Consider the following 22,008-nt stretch of genomic DNA (forward strand, 5'->3'; position numbering starts at 1 on the left):
TTCGAAAATCTAAATGGCCGCTCCAATATGGCGGACCCCTACCAAAAAAATAAATGGTATTTCAGCCAAATCGAGAAAAACAAGATTTGTGGTTTATAAACACGAATTTGAGTTAATATATATCAAAATCAAGTGATTCCAATATGGCGGACTAAAAACCGAGTATTTTGACCAAAAGTTTTCGTTTTCCCCGTTTTCTGCAGCTGTCAGGTGCGTATAACACTCATTTCTCCACCTCGAATTGCTCCTGGAGAGAAATGGCTCGACTTTTCTTCTTCAGATAAACCATCCTCGCACAGCCGGACACCCAGCGTTCGGAAGCTTGCAGACATTGATTATCAAAGGTCCGAGCGAAATGAGCTGCTTCACATCTAAAACAGCAACTCCCGGTGCGTTCATAGTCTTCACGTCTCCGTCGCAGGACTTGCAAGCTAAGCATTCACTTATCCTTCCGGAAGTCGCGCTAGTGCACTGAGTGCACGCTGCTCTGAAAATCTAGTGAAATCGTCTTAGAGCAGCTGCGGCTGCTCGTTCAGTGAGGCATTTGCGCGACTTCCGGAAGGTTTAGCAGCTGAAGATAGTGACGAAGTTGTAAATCATATAACTGATATCCTGGTCCAGTTCAATGTGTAACTCGCAGTTTTCAACTTCTTCGCGGACGTGCTCACATTATCGGTGTCGGTTTCGGTGGTAAGTTAATTCCCCATGGATGCCTTCAATAAGCGTCGCCTACTGCGCCTTTTACTGCCACGAGAGCCCTTTTTCAACAAATTCGGCATGTTTACGAGAGACAAAACATGCGCTCGTTACAGGCTTGCCTGGAAAGCACCGGAATACTAACTATTCCGATATTGTAGCGGTTCAGCCGCAGCAGCAGCGGTGCCCTCTACAGATAAAGCCGTGAAATACGTTCTCGAGACCTGTTTGTAGAGTGGAAGGCGAAGCATTCCGGGAACGTGCATAATGTCAAGAAAAGGTTTCTACCTATGGTGCGCATCTCGAGCCGAGAGCGTCCTATGGCGGGCAGGATTTTAGAAGTAGAATACTTCCAAAATTTTATGCCGGAATTTGACCCGATTTTTTGAACATGAATATCTGCCGTTGTACCGAATGAAACAATAAGGTTATTGCGCTATCCAATTGGAAATATGTACAACAATTTTGTATCCAATTCCGTAAAATGTACAATTACTAAAAATAACGGAAAGTGAACCTCGATACGCATAAAAAGGGGGAACATAAGTAAAAATCGTTATTTTGTGTTCTGACGTTGTAGGCGTAGCAGCTGCTGCGTTTCGTATCAGCTCGCATTCTTCGGTGGTAGGTAATAAATCCCATGACTGCCACCAGGCACTAATACCAGTTCATTTCAATGATGCACTGGTGTAGTGACGTGCTAGTTTCTTGCATAAACAGTTTCTTTCGGAGCTAAAACAATGGATCGGCGATGGTTTGGTTTGTTGCGAGAGAATCGCGCTCTTTTGCCTTTTAAAATATATGTGGCATAAGGTGCGTGTTCAGATAAATTCATCACGGCGCGCGTTCCAGAGTGCACCGCACCGTGGTGAATTTGTATGTTTCCTCTGGCAAGCGGTAGTGCGGGTGCGACTGACGATTTTATCAACACTGGTTGTTTCGTTGTGTAAAGGAGACGGTGCACAGTGGGACCAATCTAAAAAAGGTGGGACAAAACCTATTTGAGGCCTTAGATGTCATTTTAGAGCCAACATTTCTTCGTAGGATATGTTCACAATATTATTCTGCAACTTTTTAAATAGAATATTTTGTTGTTGGACTAAAGTAGAGTACCCGAGCAAAAATTTTTTTTCAAAAAATTGTTTTGGAGGGTCGATGTCTTCGACAAAGTTGTAGAATATTGTGTTTTGAATAACTTCTTCTAAGATACCACAGACATCAGACCTCATATTTGAGTCAAAATTGTTGTTTTTTTGAAAATATGATCAAAAAATCAGTTTTTCGATATTTCCATGCTATAAACCTTAATTGATTAATTTAATATGTTCTACAAACTTGCAGGTAACACTAAAATACAACTTTTTGTTGAAGTAACTAATAACCTAAAATCAATATTTTGGCTCCTAAAACTATTTTTCATATAAATTTACTCTATTTTCATCAAAGATTTCTGTTTTTAAGTGCACTTTTGTACAGCCAAAATTTGGCTATTCCGATACTCTATTATTCGTAGAATAAAATTAATACTACATAGAAACAGGATATAGTTGGACGCGTTGTTTGGGTGACCTTTCATGTACGCCGGTTTATAACATTAAATCTGTTTATTTTATTTTTAATTTATATACATTATTAGCTATTAACAAAATCTTATATTTTGCACGCACTTACAAGCATGTAGAACATATTGAGTTGATCAATTACGGTTACAATATGGAAAAGTGAAAAAATAATTTAAATTTTGAATTTAACAGTTTGGCAGTCCAAAGAACAACAATTTCAGCTTAAAAAATAAATCTACAACAATAGAATAAACAAAATTGTTCCAAATACAATATTTGACAACTTTGCTGAAGTCCTCAACCATCTAAAAAAATAGAAATGATTCAATTATGTTGTGAATATTTTTCCACACACTTAGATTCTATAATATCTAAGGCCTCAAATAGGTATTGTTCTACTTTTATGAATTTGTAGAACTAATCTTATTGGTTAAACTAAAGTAGAAATCCCGAACTAAAAAAATCAAATTTTCTTTAAATGGTTAAGGTCTTCAGCAAAGTTGTCAAATATTGTATTTAGAATAATTTTGTTGAAAATACCATTTATTTATTTTTTGAGCCGAAATCGTTCTTTGGTAGTTTAAATTCAAAATTTATATTATTTTTCACTTTTTCATATTGTAACCGTAATTGATCAACTCAATATATTCTATATGCTTGTAAGTGCGTACAAAATATAAGATTTTGTTAATAGCTAATAATGTATATAAATTAAAAATAATATAAACACATTTTTTGTTATGGACCGTCGTACATGAATGGTTACCCAAACAACGCGTCCAACTATATCCTGTTTCTATGTAGTATTAATTTTATTCTACGAATAATAGAGTATCGGAATAGCCAAATTTTGGCTGCACAAAAGTGCACCTAAAAACAGAAATCTTTGATGAAAATAGAGTAAATTTATATGAAAAATAGTTTTAGAAACCAAAATATTGATTTTAGGTTATTAGTGACTTCAACAAAAAGTTGTATTTTAGTGTTACCTGCAAGTTTGTAGAACATATTAAATTAATCAATTAAGGTTTATAGCATGGAAAAGTCGAAAAACTGATTTTTTGGTCATATTTTCAAAAAACAACAATTTTGCCTCAAATATGAGGTCTGATGTCTGTGGTATCTTAGAAGAAGTTATTCAAAACATAATATTCTACAACTTTGTCGAAGACATCGACCCTCTAAAACAATTTTTTGAAAAATTTTTTTTGCTCGGGTACTCTACTTTAGTCCAACAACAAAATATTCTATTTAAAAAGTTGCAGAATAATATTGTGAACATATCCTACGAAGAAATGTTGGCTCTAAAATGACATCTAAGGCCTCAAATAGGTTTTGTCCCTCCTTTTTTGGATTGGTCCCACTGTGCGGTGTTGGCTTATTGAATGCTGATATTATGATTTTATATTGATGATTTGATAAGAGTTACTTCGTAAAGCTTATTTACAAGTTTATAGAGCATTTTTGCACTACCCGGGTCCTCGAGGCAAACTTGGAAAAAGTTTTACATATCATCATGCTATAAACTCAGTGAAATAAATATTCGTAAAACCAGACTAATTGTATAACAGGTTGATGCATGACGGGACTTTTGCATCCATATTAGGACCGGCTTATTATATATGCGGCCAAATGACGCATTGTGCATTCTACCTTTTTTGTTTGCGAATATCGCGGCTCGACAAGTGAAAAGCTCCATTAAAGTAATGTCCTGGTACTGCATTCGTTATCGATTATCATACGTGACAATTGCAGAATGCAGGGTTATTGCCAAAATTTCACTCTAAGAAATCTGCTTGGTTAAGGTTTGAGCTTATTATTATTTAGGAAAAGAGGGGGTAAAACGCGTCTTCTAAGGATATTTTATCAAAACTTAGCTATAGAACATTAATCAGGAGAATTTATTTAATGATATCTTTTAACCAACATTTTCTCCTGTAATCGCAATCAAAACGCTTTGCAAAAACATGCAATGTTTCAAAATCATTATAAATTACACTTTGAAAAATGGGCAGGGCAAAATGTACTTGTGCGGGGGGAAAGCTTCACCACAACAAGGGGCCATAATTCACTACAACAACGCTCGTTGGACAAACACTTAATTTTGCTTTCCATCGGGATTTCACAAAAGTGTATCTTTAAATCGCCTTAGGTTATGCAATTATTAGGTTTTCACAACAATTTTTTTAATTTTAGATTAAAAGGATACAAAAAATAATGAAATTTAAACGACATGTAAATCAATACGTATGTAAACATACAAAGATTGAATCAAAACTTTGATTGAAAATTACGTTAAAATCAATGCACTCAATTGGAGCATCAAAAAACATAAAATTTTACACTTTCATTCGTGTAATATTACATGTCATTCATGTCACAGTAATAAGCGTGTAAAAATACATTGAAGTGCATCGGTTTTCCGTTTGAAATTGTTTGTAATTTTCAATCCACGTGTAGAATTATAATAAAATTCGTTGAAGAAAGCACGACAAGTCGTGTGGATATTTGGTGGAACTTAATTTTACATTTATATACATGCTCCAAATATGTGCATGAAAGTAAACTTAAAATTACAAAATATTTTTTTTCTGTGTAGATAATGTCAGAGGCATAACCGAAATGAAGTAGCATACACTTTAGGCTTTTAATACGAATGCTGCAATTTTTACTAATTTCTGAAAGGTTTTATTAAAATAAGTTATTTTGGTATTTCTAATAAATATATCGAAATAATGGTACAAGTATATCCGATTTTCTGCTGTGGCCAAATGAACTGTTTCAATCTCATTAAATGCTCTTTTCCGGGTTACCATATGAGGATACATATGTTTGAATATTTTAGATTTTTATGTACGTGTACCGATATCTCGGTGTTTCCATTAGAAATAACAAAATAACTGGTTTTAATACAACCTACCAGAAGATAGTCAAAATTGTAGCATTAGTATTAACAGCCTAAAATGTATTCTACTTCACTCCGGTTATGTCTCTGACATTACCCACCCATCTTTTTTTGGTAAAAGAAATGAACTAACGTATTTGGAAAAGTTAAGGAGATTGCTTTTACGAATATCTTTGCTGAATACACGAAATATCTTCTTTAAATGCTCAAGAAGTTATAGCTTGTTATATTTGGATGCCCCCAAAAATATTTTGTCAAACATCTTTTCAATTATCATTCCATATATTTCATATATTCTACGAAGTTATTTAAATCATCAAAATATACAATTTTAATTAACGTATAATTTTTCTTTTAAAAACAATAGTTTTCTCAAATCGTCTATAACTCTACTGGAGACAATAAGAGACAAGTAAACTCTATTGAGTTTTATAGTTTTGTTATTTCTAATTGTTTCTGTCTGTTCAAAATTTTACTAAAAATTACCCAATAACTTATAAGTCGCAAGAGATAGAATGATGATCTTTTCTGGAAAGATATGTGTCTTGATAAGACGAACAAGTTTCTAGAACTTGCTGAAGCTTTATCTACGATACTTAAGAAGTTAATGTCGAAACAAACTTTTTGAGGGTCATTCACAAAAAAACGTCAATAACTTCTAGTGTACTATAGAGATTTTTGGTCTTCAGTAAAGGTGTTCACAAAAACAAACTCTTTAACATTTCTGAAGACTTCATCTTGTTTTTCATACTTTGAAAACAGTTGTAGCAAATATCGCACTTCAAGGAGGATTAATCACTGTGACTATATCATCAAAATGAAGGTCTTGAATTATCATAAAACATCCTAGAAGACATCGTTGCTGTACGCTTCACCTTTTTCGCATGAATAATTTTTCTCACGTTTTTGGTGAAAAAAATACCTCCATTGCCGAAAATCAATAGTAGACGCCATTGATTTTTGACAGTGGTAGCATTAACTCGCACACAGTTAAACCAAGTCTTTGGTTAAACCGTGTAAAACTTGCTCCCATTCCCTTGTCGTGTACAAAGTTTTTTTATATATATATTACTTTCTATTTGGTTATATTGCTTTGTGTATTTTTTTCAGTAGGATGTTTAAAACTTACTTGTCTTGTGAATAAGGAGCTAAACAAATCTTATAAACTAACTTATAAACTATAAAGAGAGCTAATCGTTGCAATTGAAGATTGCAACGATTTTTGTCGGAAGTTGCTTATAATAGTGTTCGTCATAATTTCTAGTGTTTCTATGTTTGCGAGTCTGTGCAACTCATTTGTGCTAAAGGAGGACGCTTTAAAATCATTTTCAGAATTTTATTCTGAATCCTTTGAGGCGTTTTCTTCCTAGTAGCACAACAACTTACCCAGATTGGCACTGCATATAGCAATGCCGGTCTAAATATTTGTTTATAAATTAATAGTTTGTTCTTTAGGCAGAGCCTAGAATTCCTATTTATAGGAGGGTATAAACATTTTATATATTTGTTGCATTTTGTTTGGATTTCTTCAATGTGAACTTTAAAAGTGAGTTTTTTATCGTAAATCAAACCCAAGTGTGTGCAAAGTTTATCGTGCGCTCTTCATGACGCTGTTCGAATGGGAACTTCGCATGTACACGATCGATTGTACCGTCCGGACGATAGAGCCGTGATGTTGCTCGTTTGATATTTGAGTGACGTATGATTGAAACGGACACGCAGCATTTATATTTGTAATCTGCCCGCATATGATTGAGTCACTGAGGTGCGAGTGTCGATCGGGGCTTCCCCTGAAGTTTTTATTTTATCTTCTGAAATTGGGAGATTCTGATGCGATTTTCAGGAATTTGCCTCTATGAGTTACTAGTTAAAACATAATCCTCAGTGTATTGAATTGTGAGTACCGCCGGTAGTTGAACTGTCGGGATCTATGTTTAGCTTTTTGCAGTCAGTTTGATTGTAAAATATATGTACGCGTTCACCTTAAAATAATAGAGTTTGTATTTTTTCATAGTATTTTACTTGATCTTTTGTATATATCAACTAGCAGAACACTAACTACCGTTCCAATCATGAAAGCATAGGTCATTTGTACCCCCTTCTTTGCACTTTCCCGCCAGAATCGATCCGCCCCACCCTTCACTGACTAACCGATCCAGCGAAGAATCTTATTTTCTACTGTCTTTTTCAGTGGTATTTTCAGATTCGATCGAAATGTCGAACGACGCGGCAGCCCCGCCGGCACCGGCACCCAGCGTAGCGATGCTGACCAGCAGCAACGTCAACCTCGGTCCCTTGCCCGACGGCTGGGAGGAAGGCATCACGAGCAAAGGCGAACGGTACTACATCAACCACGCGACACGGACGACCACCTGGAGGGATCCCCGTTTGTGTACGTGTTGTCAATTTTTGCTTCCCAGATTGATACTCTGTTAGAGAGCAAGAACACAGACTTTACACTACCCATTCCCGTGTGTGTGTGTGCGTAGATCCCGCTGCGGAAATCCCCCGGCAGAGATGTGTGGCCAACATCCGAACATTCGATGCGAAGAGTCTGAAATTTACCATTTAGAAAGCATTACGAAATACTATTCTTTTGTTTTTACACGGCTAACGCTCTCTGGTACAGCATTATTTGACTAACCCCGTAACCAAGCTAACTGCACTTTCCTCATTCAAGCAATCTACCTCTATAGATATGTAGTTCGAACAGCAAACTTGACAGCTCTGTAGGGCTTCCTATCATTACCATTTTACATAGAGACGTAGTAAAGCACTTCACAATCCTCTTCGGCATTGTTCCCGGTGGGCTTACCTACATATAAACGTATTGTGTCACTTGACCTATCTATTTGCTGACTTACTTTTAACGTAGTAAAACCGACAACTGGCGCTAGTGTGCGATCTGTAGATTAGAAAAAAAACATCTATATTTAAGCCGCAGAACGACTCTCACTAATTGGAATTTCTCTTTGTTTCTAAAACCAAAAAAAATGCAATTATTACAGCAAACCAAGATTGGGCAGTACAAGAGCAAACGGTTCGATTGTACAACCTGCAGCTGGAACGCGAACGCCTCAGGAAACGACAGCAAGAAATCAAGTCACATGTAAGTAGCAAGCGTTAGTACTTCGATCGAACATCTATCCTGACTGATGTGTGAGGCTGATTGTAAAACTTTCTTGTTGACACACGATCGTTAGGATAAATGTGAACCTTCCATGTGTAGAGTTAATTGTGATAATTGTTCTGCTTTAATCGCCAGATGGGTGAAGACCCGTTCCTATCCGGACTGACGGATCACTCGCGCCAGGAGTCTGCCGACAGTGGTCTGAGCGAATCTTCGATATCGCAATCGATGCCACACACGCCCGACTTCCTCTCCAGCATAGACGACAGCATGGATGGACTTAGCAGTGAGTTATCTGAAGACGATGAGCCTTGGGAGTAAAAATTAATGATTTTTTCATTATTTTCCAGTGACCGACAACACGATGGACACAATCGCATTTGGGGACAATTTGGAAACGCCCGATGAGTTTATGGTGAGTCTTCATTTATTATACCATTATTGTACAAAAACAATTGAGATGCTTTTTCGGTTCAGCGTATTCTTATCGATTAGTTATTTACATCAATCAGTCCAGCTATTTTCAATTTTTGACAAGATTTGTGAAGTTTTATCGTTGTTTATCGTATCAAACGACAGAGAATTTTGTGTTTAACGTCATTATGCAGTGTAAAAGTGTCTCATGTTTGCTCTTATGAAACTAGCAAAGAACGCAATTAACCACCAAAATTTTCCACCGAGCGCAACGCCATCTATATGTCATAGTCTGTATTCTCAGATCGGCACACGTTATGGCAACTGCATTCGATCACTGTGCGAAAACTGTCAAATCGGATGACGACTTCATAGAATGTATTGGCATTTTGCTGCAAAGCTGAATTACCTGCTGCGACATCTACAGATTAATAGCATAAACAAGATAAGGTGGATGTTTGTGCGTTTTTCATATCTACGATAAGTAATTTGATGTAATTTTTTAATGTTTTTCCGTAAATACGCATCAATTATAGTACATAATGGACTCAGAGGGGAAGAAAAGCAATTTGGAAGTCAATGATAATAGTTTTTAGTAGATACACTCAAATTAAACATAAGAAATCTTCGAAAATGTGCATATTGTGCTTCTAGGTTAGGGTTCATAACCGCCCGAGATAAGAATATCTAACCAATCAATCAAAGCATAGTTAGTATAAATTCACTTTTTGCAAGAATTAGCTCTCATTTCGAACAAACACAACTTTGTACAAAGTGGTTTCATACCGGTTAAGAAAGAAAAATTTAAAAATATGCTATATTATCCCTGTTTTGCATAATAAATCTATTACCATCTTGAAGGAAATTAGTTCTTCTTCCACTTCACTTTCATTTTTTTATACAACTAAGCCCAATTTTCTTAAAAATGCAAAAATTACGTAAACTTTTAAAGATTTGCTACTGATCTGACAGTTTATTCGCAAAACATCCACCCCAAGCATGTAGCGCCCCCTACATATATTTTCTGCGTAAAGATGCCAATGAACTTTTGCAAAATTCTAGTGCATATGAAGTGCGGGAAACAACTTAACCAGCCGTTCTTGAAAAAACTTGCGGAAAACTCAAATTTGTTTTGGATATGCAATGAATGTGTCAAACCGATAAAGTTTGCTCGCTTTCGCGATATCGCTTTTTCGCTTGGGTGTGTTATCGCTAGGAAAACGGATGACGTCTGTGCTGAACTAAAGGCCAAGTAATCCAAAAATAACCAACAAACTTCGCGCCTCGCTAGAAAGGTTTCAACAGCTGCTCCAGTCCGGCGAAATTCCGGTGCCTCACGACCACCTCAGTCGCTACATCCGGCATTCCACAAGGAAGCCATCTCGGCCCAGTAATATTCCTCCTCTACTTTAATGACGTCAATATCAAATTACAAGGGCCCCGCATGTGATTCGCCTATGACATGAAAATTTTTCGACAAATGCGGGATAAAACCGAGGACAAGCTTCATCTGAGTGAACTAGAGAGCTTTAGTACGTGGTGTGATCTAAACAGAATGGTTTCAAACCCGAGTAAATGCTCAATCATTACGTTGGCGTGGAAACGCCATCTGATTCTGTTTAACTACCATTTCTTCGACTCAAGCATTCCAAGACGTCTCTCACTTCAAGAATCGCGGAGTCATAGCTAACGTTCAAACCACATACTTCATACATCGTTGATGAGACATCAAGATAGCTTGGGTTCATCTTCCGAATGGCGAAAAACTTATACTGTTTAAAATCACTCTAGTGCGCACTGGTTCGCTCAACACTAGAATATTGTTCTGTTGTTTGGAATTCGTACTAAAAAAGAGAAAATTTATTTTCTTTTTTCACGTCTTTAAAGCATCTCCTAATGCGACAATGAATCATAATGAGAAGCTACTATTCGCAGTTCTCATGTAAACTTCATAATTCGAATATCTACCGTAACACTTTTCACCCGAGTGGGTAGTACATTAACCATAGAGTGGGAGTCCATGTAGTATTATAAAAAGTTTGTGGCATTTTCGCAATCAAAAACACATAAAATCATTAGCAATGCGTTTGTTCGAATTAAATCGGCCCGCTTGATAGTGTTAACTAATAGGAAGGCATCTCCAGCATTCCCTTCGGCTCAATGAAGGTCGAATTGAATATTACCCCGATGGCAAAAATAAGTCTTCATTTCGGTACAAATAATATAACTACAAAATCGATACAGTAGAACCTTACGGCAATTAAAACATAGTAACATAGTATCATACAAATAATATAAGTCTTCATTTCGGTACAAATTATATCCAACTAATACAACCGACCCCTGGATGGCCTACTTCCGGACCAAAGATAATTCAACAACACTCGGTCGTGTACGAAGAAGTATCTTGTGTACATGCCCGTCCGAGAGGTAGAGATTGATGGTGTAATCTAAATCAGGGGCCCTAATTGCGGAGAACTGCTGAAGTATGGGGTATGCTCCGCCAAGAATCATTTGCATTAGTCAGTGGAAATTGTGGATTGCAATTTTATTCAGCAGAAATCGAGAAATACAGGAACAGAAGGTTTTTTTTTCATCAGACTCATTTCAGGCCTTTCGTCGGGTATGCTCTTCCAAACTTTGTTCTTTGGATCTGGGCTCGACTACCTGTGCGCTTTTTGTGCAGCGAAGCATGAACTGCCGTCGTTGCAAAAAATTGGGCCATACAGTTATTCATCGTAGAAACAAGATACGGTGTGGAAAATGTGGAGAGAATCATGTCATCCCACTGTGGAGAGACTCTGTACGATCTCTCGACATATCCCGCGTGCAAATTATGTGGGGACAAACTGTAGCATTCTTTTAAAGAACGCTAAAGAAATGCTAAAGAGAGCTGCATAACCGGTCATGGCTAATTTGCTTCGCACCCTAGTTCACTAAAATGCCATTGAGGAAACATCTCGTAAAGGTCTGAGAGTGTCCTTTGATGGGTCTCCAAGTACAATAACTCGAGCACGTGCTGTTATAGAACCAAAGTAAGTAGCTCCTAGTCTCGGAAATCTTAGGAACTAGCAGGAATTTCCACATGGGCATCAACTACTCCAAGTGTACCTATATTTCAGCCGAGATTCAACCTAGTACCGGATAGATGAAATATATGATATCGTAGAGAGGATATTAAAAACCTTCAACGATGAGAACACTTTTGAAGCAGTTTTCTACCAAATGGCCCTCCTTGAGCGATCGCATCCTTCAATGGTTAATTCATCGATCGAAGTCACGGATTTGATCACTGTTTGCAGAAGATGATTTACAACTGGTGGTATCCAACGGGGAAAAACGATCGGAAATGGTGAGTGAAGCTAAGCAATCATGTGAAAAACATTCTCCCCAGAGGCGAGATTCGAACTCGCAACCTTTGAGACTCCGGCCCAATGCACTAACCCTTATGCCATCCCTGGGTATGGTGACATCCCAGAAAGAACATATGATTATCTCACTGGCGACGGTGATCGTACCCTGCCTGCAAAGCGAGAGTGTACACACACAACGGCAGCTGATCACCCCAACACATTTGATCTATTTAATGTCCCCGCTAGATACCAAGGCCCAGGGATAGCATAAGGGTTGGTGCATTGGGCCGGAGTCTCAAAGGTTGCGATTTCGAATCTCGCCTCTGGGGGGAGTTTTTTTCACATGATTGCTTAGCTTCACTCACCATTTCCGATCGTTTTTCTTCGTTGGATACCAACAGTCCTAAATAAGGTATTGGCACTTAAGTCAAAAGACCAAAAAATTGAATTATTAGTATGATTTACAACCTGGTTAACTTCCGACGTAGATCTTAACTTCCACAATTTGTACAATATTCGCCAGGATCGAGGAAACACTACGGAGGAGCGTTTTTTGGGATCGAAATGTGCTATTCTTTTAATCAAATTAACCTTTGCTTTAACCAAATTAACCAGATATTGAAGATGTCGCTTGCCAAGTACGAATCAAAGGCAAAGGCTTATGCATTGCTTGCATATACATTCCACCGAAGCCTTCCAGACTGCACTAAAACCCTACTCGCACCTCAACTGGTTCTAGAAGTCTTCAACTCTCACGGTATGTCATGGGGTGGTCTTCACGATGATTGCCGATCTACCTTACTGCATAATAGTTGCAACCATTTCAATATGACCATATTGAATACGGTAGAAATAACACGAATTCTTACTCCAAGAGTGCGCCCAAGCTCGTTAAATTCATCATTGTACTCGCCCTCACTACAATTAGAGTGTACCCATTAGGGCCCCTTACACGAGACGCTCGTAATATCATTACTGATCAGTAATTTCACTTTTAATGATCGTGTAGGGCGAGTAATGACGGAATTTTTATACCATTCTAGTAATGACACCTTTATTGTGCGTGTAAGGGGCCCTATTGACTACACGTCCACTATATCCAACACAATCGATTCAAAACAAGAAATTCGTCCGGTGGAAGAGTGCAAGGTTTGGGCACAGCGATTAAAAGTCAAGCGAAAAAGGAAGTACGCGAAAAAGACCTACAAGCACTTTTTGTACGTTGGATCGCCCGAATTTTTCCGAATATACGCGACATTAAAAACGCAAAAGAAAAACCTGACGAAGGCTGAAAAACATGGTTATTGGCACCGATTCGTCGACGGATTATCGAGAGAAACAATGTTTTGTCTGGTCGTGACTTCATTCGGGTTATATCTCGGGTCATGTCCAATCACTACACATTGGATGCGGATCTCCAGCGTCGTGGAAAGCCATCTCTGCGCTTTTGGTGACGGTTATCGCGACATTAAACACGTTATCAGGTCGTGAGCCTAGCGTTCTAGTGACAGATCTCCGTCAAACGAATCATTTCGGCCTCGTTCTAGTCCGATATGTACTAGTAATGTGCTCTTGACTTTTGGTTGATATGCTCAAAAGAGCTCCTAGCGGATCCAAGGAGGATCAGTCGATAATCCGGTCCATGATGTTCTGATATTGATCTTCCGTTTACTAAAAAGTTGCAAGTCAAATTTAATTTTAAAAAAATAAGTCTGTTAACTTCTTGTTTCTATCGTTGTTGTCCGTCTTCTCTCCACTTTCCCTAATACGGTCTATATCCGTTAGTCTAAATGAATTGTTTTAAGATGTAGATGTTTCAAAATGTATTCCCCTCAATATAAAAACAATTTCCAATAAATCCCAATTATTATCATCTGCTTTAAAACAATTCGAATTATTAAGCAACGAAATTGGTACCAGAAAAAAATTAAATTGTTATTGATCGAGAAGTTCAGATGCATGCATTTCGTGCGAGAGACACATACGTGGTTAATCTGAGGTTTTCATTTATTCTTAAACTTTCGAGTGGGTAATTACCCCTTCGATTATTTTCGAGTGGGTAAAGCTACCTATACTACCCACATGATCCGTCGGCCCTGACTATTCCTAAACATTATCGAAACGGCTTAACCTTTTCTGTCCCAATTTTGTCTAGGGCTCGTTTAAGAATTCCATTAGTCTGCAACTGCAAATAATCTATAATACAGAACTGTTGGAGTTTTTTTTGCTGTGACCTCCAACTTATCAAAACAATTTTGAATATCTGAATTTAACATTCATTCTCGTCGAAAGGTTTTTGAACGCAAACCGCGAGATACGTTTCCTACTAAATCTATACATCGTATGTAACATGCAATGCAAAACGTCTTGAATTTCAACCGATACAATTATGTAATACCCTCACGAAATTCACAATGCCGTATATGAGTCCATTGAACTACACTTAAAAAATATTCACTTCAAAGTTATGTGAAAAATTTTGTGAATATTTTCTATACTAAATAAATACTACATGTCTGTCACTTAAATTGTGTATAATACTGCACCCTGTAAAGGCTATGTGTTTTCATATACTTTCTACAGGAGTTTCATGTAACAATTACAAGCTGAGAAGATAATTCTTACTGAAATGCCAGGAAGATACTGCATTTCGCTGGACTAATTTTTAAATGCAGTGTCACGCAGTAATTAATGTTCGCTCCGGTTCTGTGCTCATATTAAACCCACACTTGGTGTACGAACTCAAACACGCTATTTCGTACCAAAATACGTGCACATGTTTGCCGTGTACATACACGATGCGCGTACACATAGGTTCGTGATACCAGTTTTGAGGAATTCCACGAAGATCCGTCCGAAAATCTTTAAAATCGTGACCAACCATCTTGGATTCCAATGAAACTTTACACGTTTCACCGTCATGCAAGACTAAATATTTTCCACAGGTAATAAGATTATTTTGACTCAAGAGCAACTTTTCAAAAGGGCGTAAACGTTTCTACGCGTATGAATTTCAAATTTTTTTGTTCGATTACTGTATTTTTTACAGCAAAACTATCTGAGAACGAGTTACAGGGAATGAATATTTCTGTCTGAAAAAAAAATATACACTGAAAAAAATGTTGTGTCATTTTTCAAAAAAACAAAAATTTATGATAAAAATTTAAATTGCGAAAAAACCCATTTTTTTAAATTTTTTATATTTTGTTACCAAAAACCTAAAGAGAAAAGAAACATTTTGAATGTGATTGCATGATGGAGAAAAAATCGGTAAAAAAATTTTCCTAACAATAACTTCGTACATGTTTTTAAATTTCATACTAATAGACATACAAAATTGTAATTCTACTTCAGAATATAATTCTAAGCACCATTTAAAATCAAAATGCATTTAACAAAAATCTTCCAAAATGCGATAGTTTTCGAGATATTTGAAATTTTACTCCTTCAAAAACAATTAATTCGTGTAATTATGCTCTTTTTAAAAGTTATTCGCGTTACCCCATCAAAAAATGTCAAAAATTTAATGTTTATCGTTTTAAAGACGTAAAAGCAACTTTTTAGTGTATTTGGATCCTGGAGCTTTCAATAAAAAAGTTTTCCTAACAACAACTTTTGACATTTTTTTTATAATTCTTACTACTTGCAGTCAAAAATACAATTTTCTTTTTGAATATGATTCTAAACGCCATTTTAAATCGAAATGCTCTTAACAAAAATTTTCTAATATGTAGTAGTTCTCGAGATATTTTAACTTTTGTTTTAACAACACAATTATTTTGTTTTATTACGACCTTTTCATAAGTTAGTCGCGTTTCTCCGTCAACAATAATAGGTTTTTCAAAAGGCCCGCAAACTTTCCTGCAACTTTCTCTTTGACATCAAGGCGATATTGTGAAACATTTTAAAGTTACATGAAAACAACCAACGAAGTTCACGCAGGGATGTCAATTTTTTAAGCTCTGAGTACCTTTTATTTATTTATTTATTTATTTATTTCCATTTTTCATCTGACCCATGTTGGTCTACATGAAATTTAATGTTGTTGTATGGGAAAACCCCATTTCAAGGTTCACTTCAGAAGCAGACCTCGAATACGCGTAAAAACCTCTTTTCGCATGTTTTTCCTACAATAACAATGAACTGACACTACAAATTAACAAAATTACATACAAGGTATACAGCATTTCAATAACATTACAGAAATATTTTCACATAATCTTATAAGCTAAGTCAATCTCCTTAGTCTATTCTTGAAAACATCACTAGAAACATAAAAATCGACATGGTCATACATACTATTGAAAACATTACACATCGCCCTTATGGGTTCGTTCTGACCGTACTCGGTGCGCTGAAAGTCTAGTCTTAAAAAGTTACGTGATCTAAGGTTTCTGAGGGGGTACGTTAATGTTGATTTGTGAGAGAATATCTGGGGCATCCATTTGGCCAGTCAATATTTTCCCAACAAATATCGCTCTGGATGTATTTCGCCTTTTTGCCAGAGTTTCCATATCGAGCAGACGACAACGATCAATGTATGGTGGTAGCTCTGTTGGGTTACGCCACGGCAAAGTTCTAAGAGCAAAGCGGAGGAATCTTGCTTGTACTGCTTCAATTCTGTTAGTCCAAATACTCGTATAAGGACACCAAATGGCTGCGGAAGCTTCCAGGACAGACCGAACAAGTGAAAAATACAATGCCCGCAGACAATATGGATCAGTAAACTCGTTGGCGATTCTTATTATGAAGCCAAGGTTTCTATTTCCCTGTGCTATAACGTGAGAGTAATGTTTTCTGAATGTCAGTTGCGAGTCCAGGAGTACACCAAGGTCTCTGATAACTGACACTCTCTCTAGCAATTGGCCGGCGATGTTGTAGCTCCAGAGAATTGGATTTTTTCTGCGCGTGAAAGATATTATAGAGCATTTGGACACACTGAGAGCCAACAAGTTGCGATTACACCAGTTACAGAAAGCATCTAGATGTCGCTGAAGTTCGATGCAGTCCTCTATTGACCGCACAATGAGAAAGAGTTTGAGATCATCAGCATATATGAGTTTGCACCCTGGAGGTATAACATAGCAGACGTCGTTGAAGAATAAAGAAAAAAGCAAAGGTCCGAGATTGCTCTTAGGACTTTAACTTGCTTATGGCAGCCATAATGTCTTCGTCAGTAAATTGAATGTTTCCAAAATTGATTACATCGCGAGGGACATCTTGAAGGCCACAGTCCACCTGAGTTGAGCTAGCCGATTCATTTTTAAACACACTCGAGAAATGTTTTGCGAACAAATTACAGATACCGCTGGGAGTATTGGACGTTTCACCTGCGAAGAACATACTGGAAGGAAGCCCATTTTCTTTACGTTTCCCATTTACAAAGGACCAAAACTGTTTTGGGTTTCGTTTTAGGTTCGATTGGGTTTGTGCTACGTGTCTTGAGTAGAGAAAGCGGTTATATGTTTTGTAGCTCTTACTGGCTATAGTGAACTCCCTTTTTGTGATTGGGTTTCTTCGAATAGTGTAATGTCGAAGCGCAGCAGCTCGCAATCTTTTCAGTTTACGTAGCCGGTTGTTGGACCATGGTGGTTTTGTTCCTAAATATATATCCTAAATGCTCAATCGTCACATCTATTACTAAACTTCAATTTCGCAGTAAACCTTAGCTCTAAACTATAAAAATCGTGTCTCTTTCCAGTTGGACGACCCGCTGCTCCTGGAGAAAATCGACGCCGTTAGCAATCTGAACCTGATAGACCCCTCGAGTACCAAGCCAGACAATACGTTATACGATATTATCTAACGTTTTCAGCGTACGTGCAGCACAGCATTAACATGGAAGACAAGAGGAAATATTACATTTAAACCGTTAAGAATAATATATCTACTTACATACGCAATACACACCCACAGCCACGAAAAAACCAACAGAAACACGCGAACAGCTAGCTGACAGGTTCGTCGTTGTTCGGGATCCACACATACACATACATTTTACGGATCCCAACACACGACGGAACTAGCGACTGGAACAGATTTTTTTAATACCCTGAGTAAGGGACAGCTAGGGAAGAAACGTGCGCGTGAAAGTTAAATATTAGATAAACAATTTAGCTGTAAGCATTAGGATATAACTAAACTATCGAAATCGACTCCGCTCTATGCGGGAGACAGTCGATTTCCGTTCAAAGCCGCCAACTGGAAAAAGTTCTGCGGAGTTCTGCAATATCTGCGGACATAAATTGCAAGCAATGTTTAAGTGCCTTACAAGAATTGACTTCTTTTCGATGCAAACAAGTTGTGATTTCATGATTATATTTCCCTACATATCAGGAGGTAAAATTTTAGTAACTATAGTCTGTGAAAACTCGAGCTGAAAGCGAGTTTAAAAAGAAACGCTTTGGTGAGTACACCGATGCAATGCAAGGCGCCATGTTTCGGCGATAAGTTTGGCCTTTCTATTAAGTTTCGTTTGGAAGTATTTTTGAAGATTTTAATATCGTTAGAAAATTAGTTTGACGGAAATTGAGGAAAAGTTTTTATAATGCAATTGTAGAATAATCAAAGAAAATCTACTTACAACGAGCGTGCCTTGAATGAACTGATGTTAGAAACAAAGAATTTCATCAATAAAACAACTGAAGGTAGTATCAAACAGACTATGAAAGATTATCAGCAGAATACATACTACTATCATAGAAATGTGTTACTTTTTGAGCATAGCATAATTTTCATCCCTCTCGCGTATTTTCAATTATTTTACCTACTTATCATCAATCTTACTTGTATTAATTAATGATAGCGAAAAGTTTAACGGTAAGCAAGTAGATATGCGACACCATTTTGTCATACTATAAACTAGATAGTAAGCACGTAGTTTCTCAACGGCCAAAACTGAAGCACACAGACCGGATTCGAAAGCAAATAAGTTCGATTCAGTTGGTGTTAATCAAAGAGTACGCTGTACACTGGGACATGAAAATAAAAAAATAACAAAATGACCAGTCCAGCCACGTCTAGGGAATTGCGTTGAATATATTTTGTTATATCTATTCATTGATAAAGCAAGTAAATAATTGAATATGGATTATATTAAGTATTTTTTGAGAACATTTCACAGCAAATCTTCATAGCGTAAACATAGGCAAAGTCATGGATAATTTGTCGTATTTAGAAAACTTCTTGATATTTCATTAAATATTTAAATAGCCAAGGCTATCCTTAACTATTTCTGAACATGTAATAGTATTCATCCTATCCCAATCAATCTTAAACTACTTGCAAAATTATTACACTTTTTTTTTTTATTGAAATCTAGTTATAATAATCTATATTTAAAACTCCTAGCGAACTGCAGCACAATAACAGAAGATCGGCTAATTCTAACACATTGAATCGAAATATATTTGCTTGAATTCCTAAACCGAACTAAAATAAAAATGAAACAAAACAATTCTTGACAAGCATATGATTAGGGTGTGTACAGCAACTGTAAAAATTCACTTTGAGCAGAAATTCCGGGCAAATCGACCAATATCCTTTTGTCCGGCATTCCCCTTCAAGTTTGACAGTTGGCTTATACATCCTCATCATATGTTCATCGGTAATTGACATTTTACGACGAAACACAATAAGTCATTCTGAGTTATAATGAAAACTGCAGCAAGAAAGCTGGATTGCAAACATAAACGACAGTATTTCACGACTTAAAACAAACACCCTCTAGCTTATCGAAAGCGAACTAACCGTTGAACTGTCATTGTTTCAGAGCGCTGCTGTTGCGCCGTCCAAAATAATGCATTTTACATGTGTACAATTTCCCTCCTATCTTGTGAAAGATTCATAACATGGTTATAATCTCAAGAAACAAAAAAGAAAGCAAGCAAACTGATCGGTGACATTAATACAAGGCGAATACAAGCTACTTAACAGCAATGAGTAATACTACGAAAGGGGCGAAGAAAATATGCTATGATCAGGAAGGTGTAACCCAACTTCAGGCACCATCGCTAAAATTACAAGCCGTCCATTTAGATAAAAGCAATCAATATGAAGGAAAAATATCTGCCATCGTTTTCAGCAACTGAATGGAAAACAAATTTAATTAAAATATAGCAAGACGTGATTAGCAGATACTCTTAGTCTAAATGACAACCCAACACAACCGATGTAGATCAAAGTTAATCGAAACAGTACCCACAGACTGTAAACAGACCTAACACTATCCATTATCGCTATCGCTCACGTTGACATCTACCGGAATGTTCAGAAATAAACTGTTCGTTGAACTAGCAATTCCTATCAACATTTCAAGTATCGCCCTTTTAAATGGGAGGCTGAAACTACTATTCTTACAACCATTGAGAAGAAAAAAATGCGTTAAATTCTTGGTCTAAGATCAGATCTAAGATAAGATCCAAAACCGATCTTCAGCGTGTTGTGTTTGTTAGGTCTGTACAGGTATCACCATCAAGCAATATTTATGAGAAAATATGATCAGCGTTGATGCTTGGATATATATTTACGTTTTCCATAGAAGAACTTTGAATACATCTCTCATACTCGAAGTCACCTATTTCTCTACCACGCGCGTAGATAACTAGTGTCGACAACGGTGAGGTGAGGCGATGAAGTTTTTATTCATCGCCTGTCAAAACAAACAAACAAAAACAGCGATCTTTTTTTCATTTTCTCCAATGAAAAACAGAATTCAACAAATATATTGAGATTAGGAGCAAAAATATACTTTTCGTTACAAAAATCTGTGTTCTACCAGAAAACGCAAACAAAGCAGCGATAGGAGCATAAAAAGAACTACTATTTTTTCTATACAAAACTCAAACACTAGATACAGCTGCAGCGGTGCTTTCAACATACTGAGAGACCCTGCACTTAGTTATTTTAACTAAAATTATGTCCCTCTCCATATACACAAACACACTGGAGCAGATAACCCCACCACCCGGGAACATTAACTATAGCTACTTATTTCCTTCTTAGGTTCGGTCACCGATATCTGAACGTAAACGGGGCTCAACTTATTGAACAAGTTGTAGGAAGGTAACCAACCATGAAATGTACAGAAAGTTGACAAATCTGCTTTGTAGAAATGTGTATAATGAATAATTTTGTTAAAATAAAACCTGTATCATAAAAAATTGAATAAAAATCGTAAAACAAGCAAAAAAGGGTTTGAGTTAGTTTTTTCTTTCGAAATATCACAATAGTCCAATAACTTTAAAGTGATGTGCTTCTCTTTCAAACTATAGTTGCTATATTCATAGATAGGCGGAGACAAAAGCTGTAAAACTGGCAGCTCTTATTTCAGGAAGAAAATACTAGCACCCCATGCAAATGTTCAAGCTCTAGCTTAAGGGCATGTTCAGGAGCGTTTTATTTTATATAGGAGTTTCAAAGTAGAACTGGAACTAAAACGTTGACATCCCCAGCAGAGGGTTTTGTTTTATTATTTCGAACAGTTTTGTTTCAAAATTTAAAACTGTTATATAACGCCGTTCTATTTGTTGCTGATTTTAAAACACGTTTAGAACTGTCCCTGCCAAAAAATGCGGACGAACATGGTCAGGTGATTTAAAAACTTTGACGTTTGACTCAACTCGCCTGTGCTAATTGCCCCTTGGAACAAATGCAATTTGCGAATGCTATTTAAAGGCAATTTCAATACTTAGACAAATTTTCTGGCGGCTGAAATGGACTTGGTTGTTTTTCACGTTTTTCAAACATGGCGGTTCATGTTTGGTTTAAGCTTAAAATTGTTTTTTGAACAATTGGTGTGTTCTCACTTGTATTTTGTTTGTCTAGTGCACTTCATTTAGCCAAAGAATGTGGGAAATTGTGGAATCGTGTGTATGTATAGTAGAACAAGATCTCTGACCCAAAGTCTTAATGACTGTCAGATTGTGATAAGTTTTGAAGTGCAATACC

General features: G+C 36.8%; 1 protein-coding gene across 2 annotated transcripts in view; it reads left to right on the forward strand.

The window, feature by feature from the left end:
* The window catches only part of LOC131694042 (transcriptional coactivator yorkie), a 148,447-nt gene extending 127,716 nt beyond the window's left edge, over positions 1 to 20,731 (forward strand). Inside the window, exons 3-7 of one of the 2 annotated variants that reach the window (XM_058982388.1) lie at positions 7,355 to 7,555; positions 8,172 to 8,272; positions 8,429 to 8,579; positions 8,644 to 8,708; positions 17,762 to 20,731. In XM_058982388.1, the coding sequence (XP_058838371.1) occupies positions 7,355 to 7,555; positions 8,172 to 8,272; positions 8,429 to 8,579; positions 8,644 to 8,708; positions 17,762 to 17,866 (623 nt within the window). In that variant the 3' untranslated portion in view covers positions 17,867 to 20,731. The remainder of the gene's footprint in view (positions 1 to 7,354; positions 7,556 to 8,171; positions 8,273 to 8,428; positions 8,580 to 8,643; positions 8,709 to 17,761) is intronic. The other variant, XM_058982389.1, reaches the window with a different exon arrangement.
* The last annotated feature ends 1,277 nt before the right edge of the window (positions 20,732 to 22,008 follow it).

Source organism: Topomyia yanbarensis, chromosome 3 (genome assembly GCF_030247195.1).
Source record: "Topomyia yanbarensis strain Yona2022 chromosome 3, ASM3024719v1, whole genome shotgun sequence".
Lineage (NCBI taxonomy): Eukaryota > Metazoa > Arthropoda > Insecta > Diptera > Culicidae > Topomyia > Topomyia yanbarensis.